The sequence below is a fragment of the Balaenoptera borealis genome, assembly GCF_965194805.1.
Source record: "Balaenoptera borealis genome assembly, chromosome: 20".
Taxonomy (NCBI): domain Eukaryota; kingdom Metazoa; phylum Chordata; class Mammalia; order Artiodactyla; family Balaenopteridae; genus Balaenoptera; species Balaenoptera borealis.
The window spans coordinates 17,695,817-17,708,830 of record NC_138879.1 but is presented as its reverse complement, the minus strand read 5'-3'; the positions used below and the strand labels follow the sequence as shown (position 1 = coordinate 17,708,830).

General features: G+C 47.8%; 1 protein-coding gene across 3 annotated transcripts in view; it reads right to left on the bottom strand.

Moving 5' to 3' along the window:
• Positions 1-12,562, bottom strand: part of SOCS7 (suppressor of cytokine signaling 7) — a 33,604-nt gene extending 21,042 nt beyond the window's left edge. Inside the window, exons 1-4 of one of the 3 annotated variants that reach the window (XM_082373477.1) lie at positions 11,417-12,562; positions 3,480-3,544; positions 1,055-1,159; positions 476-577 (exon numbers count right to left, since the gene is read on the bottom strand). In XM_082373477.1, the coding sequence (XP_082229603.1) occupies positions 476-577; positions 1,055-1,159; positions 3,480-3,544; positions 11,417-12,381 (1,237 nt within the window). In that variant the 5' untranslated portion in view covers positions 12,382-12,562. The remainder of the gene's footprint in view (positions 1-475; positions 578-1,054; positions 1,160-3,479; positions 3,545-11,416) is intronic. The other 2 variants (XM_082373478.1, XM_082373479.1) reach the window with 2 other exon arrangements.
• Between the last annotated feature and the right edge of the window lie 452 nt (positions 12,563-13,014).

Genomic DNA, 13,014 nt, shown 5'->3' with positions numbered 1-13,014 from the left:
AAAAGAATTCATTTCATTCATTTTATTCCTTGGGTACTGGAGGCTGGCAAAGCAGGTATGGGCTACTGAATGCTTGGTACTTATTTACAAGGCTGCAGTAAATGCTAAAAGCTTAGAAAAACCACAGAACTTTGAAAACCAGCAACATATTAAACCTCTTCCCTCTACTAAAATTAAGGCAGTTTCCTAAGTGATACCGACTCAAAGACTGCAAAACAGTTTCAGCAGCAAAGAGGCAAAAAAATCCGATAGTCTTTTATCTCTACCAAAAATCAGATTCACCTCCATAAAGAAAATGGGTTAGAAAAACCAGTTCTTGGCCTCATTTCCAAGGAGTTCTGGTCCAGCCAAGGGGATGTGATTTAAGCTCTCTCATAAATTCTGTTATTTCCATAAATAAATTTCTCCCATCCTTCAGAAGTATATCACTTGGTACCCCCCACTCTTGCAAGTCCTGCGTCTAAGCTAAGCTAACCTGGGGCATGAGGTGGAGGAGGCGGAGGCAGGGGGAAAGACTGCAGGGAAGACCCCATCGGAGCCACAAGGACGGACGTAGGCAGCGTCCCACTGATGTCATCTGGAAGAGAGAACAAAAGCAAGAGGCTCAGAAACACGGGCACAGAATGAGCAAGATGAAGGCCGAGGCGAGGGAGAAGGACCATCAGGCTGCCCTCTGGGGCAAGATGGCCTGACCTTCACCCTGTCTTTTTGCACACAGGGCAACAATCATCTTAATCTGGTTGCCTTGGCTTGAAAGCAGGCAAGTAAGGATATCCCTAAAGCTGCCCACTAGCAGTAGATTCAGAGCAAGATAAATACCCTTTATAAATAAATAAAGACCGAATCAATATATGGACAGTAGATGTTATAGCATGCAGGTAAGAGACCCATTTAACCACTTCGGGAGAGGACAGGGGTGCTGAGAAAGGGACAAGAAATAATTGGGCCATCATTAGAAACCCAGGAGTTTGTTTGGCTTCTGGCAAAGAACAACAGGTCCATAGAGCTCACCCTCCCACTAGGGCAAGAAGACAGAGAGGGGAAGAAACTATACCTAGGAGGCTGAGGCTTCTTCTTGGAGGAGGAGGGGGAGTTGGAGGGTGTGGAGAGGTCAGGCCCCGCTGAGAGATGTCCACGTCCACAAGTGACACTGTTTCACCTGAGGGATTCATGGAGCAAGCGTGTTACAGTAGCACCTTGCCCAAAGCCGAGGCCAGGAAGCAAAGGGAAACAGAGGGCAAGCAAGGGAGGCTAGAGAGGTCCATGGCTCTCAGAAAGCTCAAAATCTAATGCTCCTTGGCTGGAGTCCCCCCCCCGCCCCCACCCAAAAAAAACCACCTGAGAAGTCAATTTTAAATTCCATCATTCCTTTACCCTGTTAAAGATCAAGGATCTTTAAGACAAAAACATGGGATTTGACAGTTGAAAAGCCAACTAATCCTGGCTCTGCCACTGAGGATATAACCTTGAATAAGAGGTCTTCTTTATTCAAATAGAACCCACACCATTTATTTTTTACAGATTTGTATACCAATTTTTGCCTCGGAGAGCAAGGCAAGCAGCTTGTTACAAGCCCAAATGGACATGGAAAGCAAGTGCCATTAAAATGTAAGAACTGTTAAGCTGAATGCAGATAAAGGTCCCAATGTTAGCTCCGACTTCTTCCTAAATGGCTTTCCACATTTAGATTTTCCAGGATATTCACTCATAAGAGAACCAACCATTTCAGATATCCATTAATTCCTAATAGTTGAGGCTACAAAGGCCGAAAAGTGCATTTACAACCCTAATAATTTACTTCCACAGTCAGCCAAAAGTCAGGCACATGGTTTCCTTACTTCCCAGCATGTCACGCAGTTCTGTTCTCTGCCATATACACTCCTTCTTGCCACCCAACCCCATCTAACCTCTCTCCACTTGAATCACCAGAGAACGAAGGGTATTTTATCAACAAAAGGTTGACAGCCAAGAATAAGTTTGTTTTGGTAGGTCTGATCCACAAGTCAGAATTTGGGATTTCTGTAATTTGGCCCGTAGGGTGTTATTTCCAACACCTTTTTCTTATTTAGGAAGCTGAATTACCCCTCAGCTAGAATTTTAATGTTTCCCAGTTAAGAAAATGAGGTAACAAATATCTCTAAAAGGCCAGGAGCTGGGTTTTCAGAATCTAATATGGTTTTTTTAACAAAGGTCTTGAACACTAATTAAGATAAGCAGAAAAGCTCTTACAAAAGTCATCAGTGGAAGTTCTAGGAACTCATCACACAGCTTAATGACTGAGGGCCTAGCTTCCCAGAGCAATGCAATGAGCCCAGGTTTCCTGAAGGGTCAGAGAGGTCTAGATTGTAGGCACTTAAAGGATGTAATTCAAGAGAGCTAAGCCTCTTTGAAATAAGAACATGGAACCTGAAACTACAAATGTGGGTTTCACTACTTTAAAAGGGAAACAACTACTAACTAGAAAGACATTCTGCTACAGGATAAGATCCTTTAATTCTCTGCTTGGGATAAGAACAGAGGGGATATGAACAGAGAACCTCCTTCTCCACCTGTGCCTATTGCAGGCACCAACTCACCTGTCCTGACAGCTCACAGCAGTCTACCCAGTGATGGGGGTTCCACTAGCCTGCTTAACATTTTCCTGGAAATGTCCAGTCCCAGATCATAATTCTTGCAATCATCTTTTTTGAGGGACACAGTATCCAAAAGAGTTTGAAATTGGGATTCGGTTTAAAGGTTTCTCAGCCATGCCCAGTGAAGAGCACTCAGTTTCTGAGATTTGAGGCTGTGTGCTCCAGACTTCCTTTTCTACAGCTCATTCAAGCAGGAGCTTCACACCTGACTCACATAACAAAAGGTCTCCCTCTCAGAAAAAGCTCCCCTTTAAAGGAGAAGGCAAAAGGATATTTGACAGCTTTCCTACTTTAGCAACTGTGTTCCCTGCTGCAAGAGGAGAGACTTAAATTAGATCCAATGAAGAACTCTTTAACAGCTGCAAGAACTGCTAGCCCCTAAAATGGGTAAGACAAGAGTTCATGTGATCCCCTTTGCCCAAAGTCGTTAAAAATAGACCAGATCATCATGGATCATGTTTATTAGATAATCCATGAACTCCCTTGGAAGCAGGGACAGGAATTGTATGACTTTTGGGGAGTCCTTTATGCGCTATGAGCCTATAAATTTGTAATTCCTAGTTTTAATTTATATGTGATGACCCTGAACTAAAGCCTGCATAACTGCCAGGGACACCTAATTACCAGCAAGCAGTCTCTACCTCAAACTATAAAGCATCCAAAGTCAAGAATACATTTCACACCATAAAAATAGCCTCACCCCAAACCCAGCAGGCACGAAATGAAGAAAATAACTGCAGACATGCTTGAAGCTCCCTCTGAGACGCATCTGCAAGTGTTTCCTGACTCGTCTCAGAACACTCGTGCTTTCAGATGTCAGAAGAAAAAGAAAGAGATCACCCTTACCTGTGAACAGGGGGCTGAAGGAGACTGGAGAAAAGGCACTTTGAGTTCTTGTCAACCTGGGTTTCCTGAGGGGTGAGAAGCACACAGAGAATGAGCTGCAGAATGAACACACATGCATTTAAATCACTGCAACAACAACAACAACAACAACAACAACAAATCACTGCAACACTCCATTCCAGATGCACCAAAAAACAAAGCAAACCCTAGTCGTTGTCAGCCACACTTCTGTAATAAAGCCTAAAATTTAAAGGGGGGAGAATAAAATAATTAAGGCAATTCCTAAATAGATTTGGCTACAGAATTCAGCAGCCTACAAAGCAATAAGAAATCTCTTTGGAGCTTTCCATACCCATCACATTAAAAGACTAAAACATCTTGAGTGGTAACTAGTAAGTCCATTTCTAGAGGAAGCAAGTCGGACACAGAGTTGATTTTCAAATGGGAGCCAAGAAAAAGGTTCTTGACCTGAACAGGTGCCACCTCAGAGCACCAGCTTTCCCTCTGGGCCTGCTCCTAGGAGCAGGAGGTCCCAAAATGAACCAGGCAAGATTGCTGGACTTGAGAACAGCACTATAGGATACACATGCAATCTTCAACCAGTAAGAACTCTGATTTTTGCAAAATGCCTCCAAGCCATAGGTCAAAGCCAAAGGGGAGCCTCTTCAAGTTAGGAGCTGTGCCTGGTACCCAAAGAAGACGGCCTCTTCCCCTTTCTGAGCTGCCAGTCACAGCACTCCCCCCAGGACTGCTCCTGATACTGCTCCCAAACCAGCTGGAAAACCCAGATCTCCAGTGAAGACACACCAAAGGTCACTTCACTTTGCACCAGTTTCACCTGGCTTTTGGGCGAGAAATGAAAGAAATGCAAAAGACTCTGACAAAGACTTTCTGGCTAGAAATGTGCTGAGCTCAAAAATCTCACCTCAGAATGACTGAATTGACTAAAAGGGAAAGAAGTTGTGGAGGTGATGAAAATATGCTATACCTTGATTGTGGCAGAGGTTATGATTTTGACATTTGCCAAAATTAATAGAACTGAGCAACTTTAAAAAGGTGAATTTTAGGTGGTATATAAATGATATCTCAACAAATCAGCCTTAAAAAAAAAATTCTACCACCAAATTAAGTGCCTGACTGACTCCACACCTTGTAGCTGGCTCACTTTCCAAAATTACTCTCACCCAAAGGCTGAAATAAAACTTCAACTTCACCAATAGATGGGGGCAGAAGTAAAGAAAATCCAAAATGAAATCCTATTTTAAAATATTTGACTTTGGAATATCTTTATTCATTTATGTTTTAACAGAGATGTCTGTGCTTCTCAGAACTCACTTCAAACAGAATTTCAAAACCATACTGTGAAGACCTTACTCAGAAATAGCCAAGACGCCGGATTCCCTCTCCTGACCTGTCTCACACGCCCTCTGCAGCCACCTCCATGCTGAGACTTGAGAAGTCTGATGATGGTGCCCACTGTCAACGCCCCACCCACAGCACACACAGGAGAGGTGGCTGCATCAGAACAAGACGCAAGCACGCACAGTCCCTCTATTTATAAAAGTTGCTCATGGCAGTCTGCAGCTTAGTCGCAACACTCCAAAGGGCTGAAATGGGAAGTTAATTCCACTGGACATTAACTTTAAGACTGAAGAGCTTTCAAGCTGATTTTTATTCAGTAACTTGTGGATACAACATTAAACTCAGCAAGCAGAAACCTAAAGCACTGGCCTTTCGAAGGGTTCACACCTCAGCCATTTGGCGGTTTGCCTCTTTTCAAAGGAAGCTGCGTTACTCTGCCATCTGTCCACACTGGGGACGAGCCTCCTCAGTGCCAAGCACTGAAGAACAGCAGTACCCAAATGCACACATCTTGCGGAGGCCTTCTCACTCCAGCTCATCTTCTCCTCGCCCCTGGCATTTTGAAGAAAATCATAGTTTCTAGGATCTAGAAAAAGAAATACATACGACTCTAAACCCAGGCAGAGCCATTTGAGAGCCCTAGGATGGCTTTTTCTGGCAAATAAGGAAGGTTAGAGAAGTAGAAGGTCTAAGAGGCTGAAAGGCTAATAATAAATATGAGTGCTTCCTTCTCTCTTTGGGGAGATATTGTCTAACTGAAAATCCAAAACAGTTTCTGTCTCAAGGATCCTGAGAGCATTCTAATGGCAGTCATTCATGAAAAAACCAATCTAGACAACTATAAAAAACCAAGCACGGGAATGATGAACATAAAATTGAGGATGGTGGTTGGTTACATGGGGGAGGGGGAGATGTAATCAGGAAGTAACACACAGGGGTCTTCAAAGGTACTGCTAACATTCTATTTTTTAAGCTTAGTGATGGTTACCTAGGTATACATTTCATTATTATTATTGTACATACACTTTATACATCTCTTCTTGTATATACGAAACATTTAAAATGATAACCATTCTAAGCTGGATGTGCTGTTTTTTGGAAAGCAACATGAATGACACGGCTCCAGATACCATTTTTAACTAACCCTTCTATACTACATTCCCATGTTATTCTATTCCTCCCCAGACCACCTTGACAAGCATTAGGGTACAAAGGTTAAGCCACTGTAACTCTGCCAGTGGGCCACTTGCATCTTAGCAGCAGAAAGACCTGACGGGTGGTGTGGGGTAGGACTTGGTGGGCTATGCCTCAGATGGCAGAACAAGACAGGGGCAGCAGAAGACCTTAGGTAAAGGTCTTCTCTGAGGCAAGTAGTCCTTTGTGTCAGCTATACACTGCTTGTGCTGCAGGTAACAAAGAGATAGAATGCCTCTGTCCATTTCCACTCTGCAAATTACTAACTGTATGGCAACAGATCTGTGGGATAAAAGGAGTTCATTAGACTAGACAGTCTGACAACACATTGATATAACCACTGGCCACTTTTCAAATTCCTTGAAGCCTAAAATATAAACAATGAAATAGTAACGCTCTCCCTCTCTTGTCCATAAATCCCCTCTACGGTGTCCTAAGACTTACACATATCCCTTTCTAACTTCTAAAGTAGGATGTCCAAATATCAGGTTTTGCGGCCACAATTTACCTCTGCCCCTGCTAAAGCACACGGTGCCAAGTCAGCCAGCCTGTGCCATTTCCAACACATCATAAGCCAGTGTCTGTTCATGAGCTACAGGCACAAAAACCACATGTTCATTTTTAGTTCCAATACACAGACATCTGTGCAACAAGGTCAGATCTGAAACTCCACCATAAACCAACTAAAGAACCTATGAAGGGAACTTCCAGAGAAAAGCCCAGAGGTGTAGCCCAAGGTCTAAAACCTTAGGAATGATGTCAGTGGGCAAAATGTTAAGAAGTAAAAGACACAAGACTCAAATGGACAGAGATTTCTGAAGCCAGGTTGCTCATTCCAAAAGAGAGCTTGTCAACCACAACCACTTCATGGAAAAATAGTTAAAAAGATCAACAGAATATGGACCCAAAACCCAAACATAAAGTCAGACCCTCCTTGGGACTTCCCTGGTGGCACAGTGGTTAAGAATCTGCCTGCCAATTCAGGGGACACAGGTTCGAGCCCTGGTCCTGGGAAGATCCCACACGCTGCCAACTAAGCCCGTGCGCCACAACTACTGAGCCTGCGCACTGAGCTCTGAGAAGCCCGCACACCGCAACGAAGAGTGCCCCCTCTCCACAACTAGAGAAAGCCTGCACGCAGCAACGAAGACCCAATGCAGCCAATAAATAAATAATTAAAAAAATAAAAACACTTGGAGTTTAAAAAAAAAATCAGACCCTCCTCACCACACCATAAAATCATTTTGCTCTCAGCATGTCATGCTCTTTCTCAAAAAGACCCCTTAGACCTGAAGACCCAAGAAAACAGAGAAAAGGGTTTCTCATATCTGCCAGGTCTGTCCACGACAGCAGGGCCCCAAATTGATGCCAAGGGAGCCTGCCTCTCTTTCCAGAATTGAATCTTTTTTCCCAGATAGGAAACCACTACAGAACTGTTCTCCATTTTTCCACCTCACAGCTATGAAGACTGCCAGTAATATCCTCAACTGGTAAGTAGGAAAAAAACAAACCTTGAGAAATGAACAAGACACCCATTTCCAACCAAGTATGTATTATGTGATGATTCAAAAAAGTAGGATCAAATGCTATTTCTCACCAAACACAAAGGAAGACAATCAGCTAAACATATGTGAAACAGACAAGGGAACTTCACTGGTTTTCCTTAAATAGCAATCCTATATAACACTGAAGCCCACGGGCATCAAGCCCAGCTCTCTGAATTCCAACATATGTGTGTTACACGGCCTAGCCCAGTTCTCCAGAACAGAAACCTGATTAGCTGGTGGGCCCATTTCTTCCTTCACTTCAAAAGAGTTCTCTAAGCTAACTCATACTAGACCTAAGACTCTGTATATCCAGGAAGGTCAACTTAGCAGACTCTAAAGCATCTGAAAGGAACTAAAGTTTGCTTAATGTTAAAATATGGAAACTGTTAAGCCTTATTAATGATTGTAGGGGGGACTTCCCTGGAGGTCCAGTGGTTAAGACTCAGTGCTCCGGGCTTCCCTGGTGGCGCAGTGGTTAAGAATACGCCTGCCAATGCAGGGGACATGGGCTTGAGCCCTAGTCTGGAAAGATCCCACATGCCGTGGAATGACTAAGCCTGTGCGCCACAACTACCGACCCTGTGATCTAGAGCACGCGAGCCACAACTACTGAACCCGTGAGCCACAACTACTGAAGCCCATGCGCCTAGAGCCCATGCTCCGCAACAAGAGAAGCCACCGCGATGAGAAGCCCGTGCACCGCAACGAAGAGTAGCCCCCGCTCGCCGCAACTAGAGAAAGCCCATGCGCAGCAACGAAGACCCAACGCAGCCAAAAAAAAAAAAAGAATCCTCCTGCCAATGCAGGGGACACGGGTTCGAGCCCTGGTCCGGGAAGATCCCACATGCCGCAGAGCAACTAAGCCCACGTGCCACAACTACTGAGCCTGCGTTCTAGAGCCCGTGAGCCACAACTACTGAGCCCGCGTGCCGCAACTACTGAAGCCCGTGTGTCTATAGCCCGTGCTCCACAACAAGAGAAGCCACTGCAGTGAGAAGCCAGCACACCACAACGAAGAGTAGCCCCCGCTCACCGCAACTAGAGAAAGCCCCCATGCAGCAACGAAGAGCCAGCGCAGCCATACATACATACATACATATGTACCTACATAAATAAATAAAAAGACTCTGTGCTTCCACCACAGGGGGCGCAGGTTCTATCCCTGGTGAGGGAACTAAGATCCCACATGCCGTGCGGCACGGCCAAAAAAATAAATAAATAAAATCAAATTTAAAAATGACTGTAGGAGGTACTTTCTAGTGATAGCTGTGGGGAAGGTAAATGCTGAGAAGAGCAAAGAGAATCATGCCCAGAGGTTACTGTAAAAGCCCCAAATTATACAGCAAAGACTGCAGAGACTCGTAATCAACTCCAACAATAAGAAGGCAGGCATATACCTTCTGGCAAAAGACTGACATTTCTCATGGTTTCCAGCTCCTACCAATCAAAACAAGAGCACAAGCTAAAAATCCAAACTTATCCTTCCTCCCAACAGGGCGGACTTACTAAGGAGGTGCAGATCCATAGAAATCACAACTACCCTGGCCAGACTTATCAAGCTTCTCACAGCTGCGAGGCTGCCAGCAAGACTGGCACATAGTAAGCTGTGGAAAAGCTAACAAGAAAATCTAACAGCACCAAATCCTAAGCACTTAAAAAAAAAAAATCACCAGTTTCAATCTTACTACTTTTCCTCCAAAAGCACAAAATATTCCATCTCAATTTCTCTTGTCTTCACTCTATTCCTATCAGGACAGGAACAAGACAGGAATCACTCCCATTTTACAGATTAAAAAAAGGGGGAAGTATGAAGAAGACAAAATTGGCCCGCATCCCACAGCTGATGCTGGAGTCCTACATGGAATCTAAATGTTCACATTCTCTGTACAACATGCTGCCTCCTAACAGCAGTCAACCAAACGTTCATACATGAATACCTAGCTCTTCTCCAATTCATCAGAAAAAGCTCTTGGACCAAAAAATGTAATTCTCCAGTGCCCTGAACTAAGCTTCTTTGCAGAGCTACAGCCCAATTTGCTCTGCAGTAGAAATCTGTATTGTGCTTAGTGTGAGGGTTGGTCACAGAGCAGCCAATGACCGTTAAATTCTGCTTCCAAATGCAAAAAACCATATAATGTTATATGCCTTTTCCTCCTCCTAATCTATTAGACGTAGCAGCTAATTTCACGCCACACCTCTTATGTGGCGTCTCTGGAATCTTAGACCAAGTCCTGGTCAATATGGAACAAAGGCAAGACAAACCACAAGAAAACTAGCAATCTATCCTATGTCATTACCCACAGCTTCAATCCTGCCCTCCCCCCAGCTGATGAAAATTTCATCTACACTGGTTACGTGGAGCATCGAATGCAGAGCCTACCACAAAAAAGCTGCTTCCGCAGCCACACTTTTCCGGACCTGAGCTCCCAGCGTGAGTTCATTGGGAGGCAAATGTGGAAACATACATCTACCTGAAGGGGCAACACGCATCAACCTACTGATTTCCTCAGGATCTCTGGGTTTGGTCTGATCCCCAAGATAAGCCCCTGGCCCAGCTGTTCAGAAAAGGCAACAAAGTCAAACTGACCAAGGGAATTCCCTGGAGGTCCAGCGGTTAGGACTCTGCGCTTCCACTGCAGGGGGCACAGGTTCCATCCCTGGTCAGGGAACTGAGACTCCCCCGTGCCACATGGCAAAAACAAAAAAACAAACAAACAAAAAAACTGACCCCACACTTTCCTCTTGAAGTACAAGTTCCTTTGAAAGGATGAGTGGTTTCCAGTCCAGATCACACCTTAGGACCGACTAGGGAGCTTTTTAAAAATTCAAATTCTTGGCCCTCTGATCTTTTCCCAAAGCTCCCCACATGATTCTGGTGAACAGTCGTTCTCAATTTATCTGTTTACCTGTTTTTCAGCCTTGGGTTGTGGCTACCAGTGCATCTCATGAATCCATCACATGAGCTGCACCAAAACCAATTCCAATCTTTCTAAGAACCCACTCAACAGTGCAAACCACAATGGCAGTTACCACAAGGGAAGTCTCATTTCATTGACACAAAAGTTGACAGCTTTTCTAAACCAATGTACAAATCTAACACTGGATGTCAGAGAGCCGTCCACCCTTCAGAAATGCAGGGAAAAAATGTTTAAGTTTGGAATTTTCATCAATTGGCCTAGAACTCATGTACTAATGTACATGAGTATATCTCATACTTAGACTTCTCATGTGGGTTTGAGAGCAAGGCTATTTTCTATTCTCACAGTGGTCAGCATACAGGCTTGAGATACCAAGTATATCTAAGAAACCAACCAAGAAAACATTAAAACTTTGAACAGAGATGCCCAACTGACTGCTGGCCTACAACTACACAGGTCTGTCACATCATCTGCACACCTGAGTGTGAAGGGGGTGCTGGTACATAGAAAGAATAAGCAAGGTGGTCGAACACAACACCAACGTTTTGCCCCAAAGGCTACACCTTTCCAGCAAGCCCCCTGCCAGGGGTAATGGTAGACAGACACCTTGGAAAAACTTTAAAAGCTGGGCCAGGGTGGGCGTGGGGGGAGGGATGGTTTGGAATCATCGCCCAACTAGAGAGAGGCTAACCAGCTGATAAGTGTCACCGCGGGAGTGAATTCTTAGAGTGAAGGCTGCTCCCACAATCAGCTCTGACCTAATGGGCAATGTCACCACCTTTCGCCCCAAGTCTCCGCCTCCTTATGAAGACCATATCTTAAGAACTGTCAGGATCGTGTTAGCAGTAGAATAAAAGGGACATGAAACAAGAAGAGGAATTGTCAGCCAGCCCCACCGCCCCCCAGCCGGTCTCACCTCCCCGCGTCCAGTTCCCGGCCCGCAAAGCCTCCCACGTCTGTCAGGCTCGCAGCTGAAGCAGCCAGCTCTCCGGAAGGCCTCTTGCCGGCCCCATCCCCACCGCCGGAGCCACCGTTGCAGCTCTTCGTGCGGAAGAGGCGACTGAGGCGGATTTTGAGGGAGCTCTTCCGAGAAGGGCCCGCGAGCGGCCGGAGGGGCCCAGGAGGAGGCGGGGGTGGGGGAGCTTGCTGCTGCTCCCCTCTACTCAAGCGCCCTGGAGGGACCAAGTCCTGCACCGGGAAGGGCACCGGGGGTAATTCAGGGCCCGGGGGCTGCAGCAGAAGCCGGCCGCCCCCTCCTCCTCCGCGGCCCGGGCTGCTGGGCTCCTCTTCCGAGCAGCTGTTAGTCTCCAGGCTCTCGGCCTCCGACTCCAAGCCTTCCAGGACCAGCAGCGCGTCGCTCGTTTCCGTGGGGTCCTCCCCGGCCTGCGGGGCGGCAGCAGGCGGCTGGGGCTGCGGAGGGGGCGGCTGCGGGGGGCACGGGCACGGGCAGCAACCCCCGCCGACCGTCTTGACCCCGGGCCCCGCAGGCTGCCCGAGCCCCAGAGCCGCCAACTGCGCCTCTAGTCCAGCCGCCGGGCCCCAGGTCCGCTCGAGCGCCAACCCCGGCGGCAGGGCCTTGGGGTCCAGGGCACAGCGGTGCCGAGGACACAGCAGTTCCGAGGGTCCCGGCTCCCGGGCCGCCTCCGCGTCCTCCTCCTCCGGCGGCCGACCCACGTTGCGGAACACCATCAGCTGAGGCGGCCGGGAGCCCCGCGGGCCCGGCCGCGCGAGGAAGGGTGGCGGCGCGGGGCCATGGCCCGGGGGCGGCGGCGGCGGGCCTGGCTCGGGGGCCGCCTCTCCATAGCCGAGCAGGCGGCTCAGGACGCGGTACGAAGCGGCCGCCGCCGCCGCCTCACCATCCCGGAGCTCGGCCCCCTGCATCGGGGAGAGGGAGGGAGGGCGGGCGGCTGGGAGCCGGGCTGGGGTGGGGACTAGGCCGGGCCCCTCCGGAGCCCCGCCCGCCGCGGCCCCCGGAACGACAGTGCTACGGCCGCCGCGGCCTCTGCCTCATAGAGGGGGCGGGGGGCGCGCGGAGCCCAGCGCGAGCCCACCCTGCGCGGCGCCGCCGAGCACCGCCCCCGATGCGTCACTTCCGGGTGATGGTGGCCACGCCCCTTCCCCAGGGCGTGCTCGCGCCGGCCTCTCCGAAGAGTGACGTTACGCGGGGCCTGGGCCGCTATTGGCCGTGAGCTGCTTCTCGCCTAGCCTTTAGTCCGGTACCCCGACCCTGGTTTTTCACTTCCCGGGCTCTCAGACCGAAGCCACCCTTCCGGATAAGGTGGGGTGGCCCTGGAAAGCTTGGTCTAGTCCTGGAAGAGAGCTGCTGGCCTTGGGAGGACAGTACCTTTGGCTCTGGTCCCGCCTATGCCGCTTGCGATGTGTGACCGTGGCCAAGTCGTTTGTTCATTGACTAACTGTATGCCAACCGCCTTGGCATACAGTGAATATTTATGGAGTGACACATGAATAACATGTTCTAGACCCAGTGCTGTGCTGATAAATGTTGAACAGCCG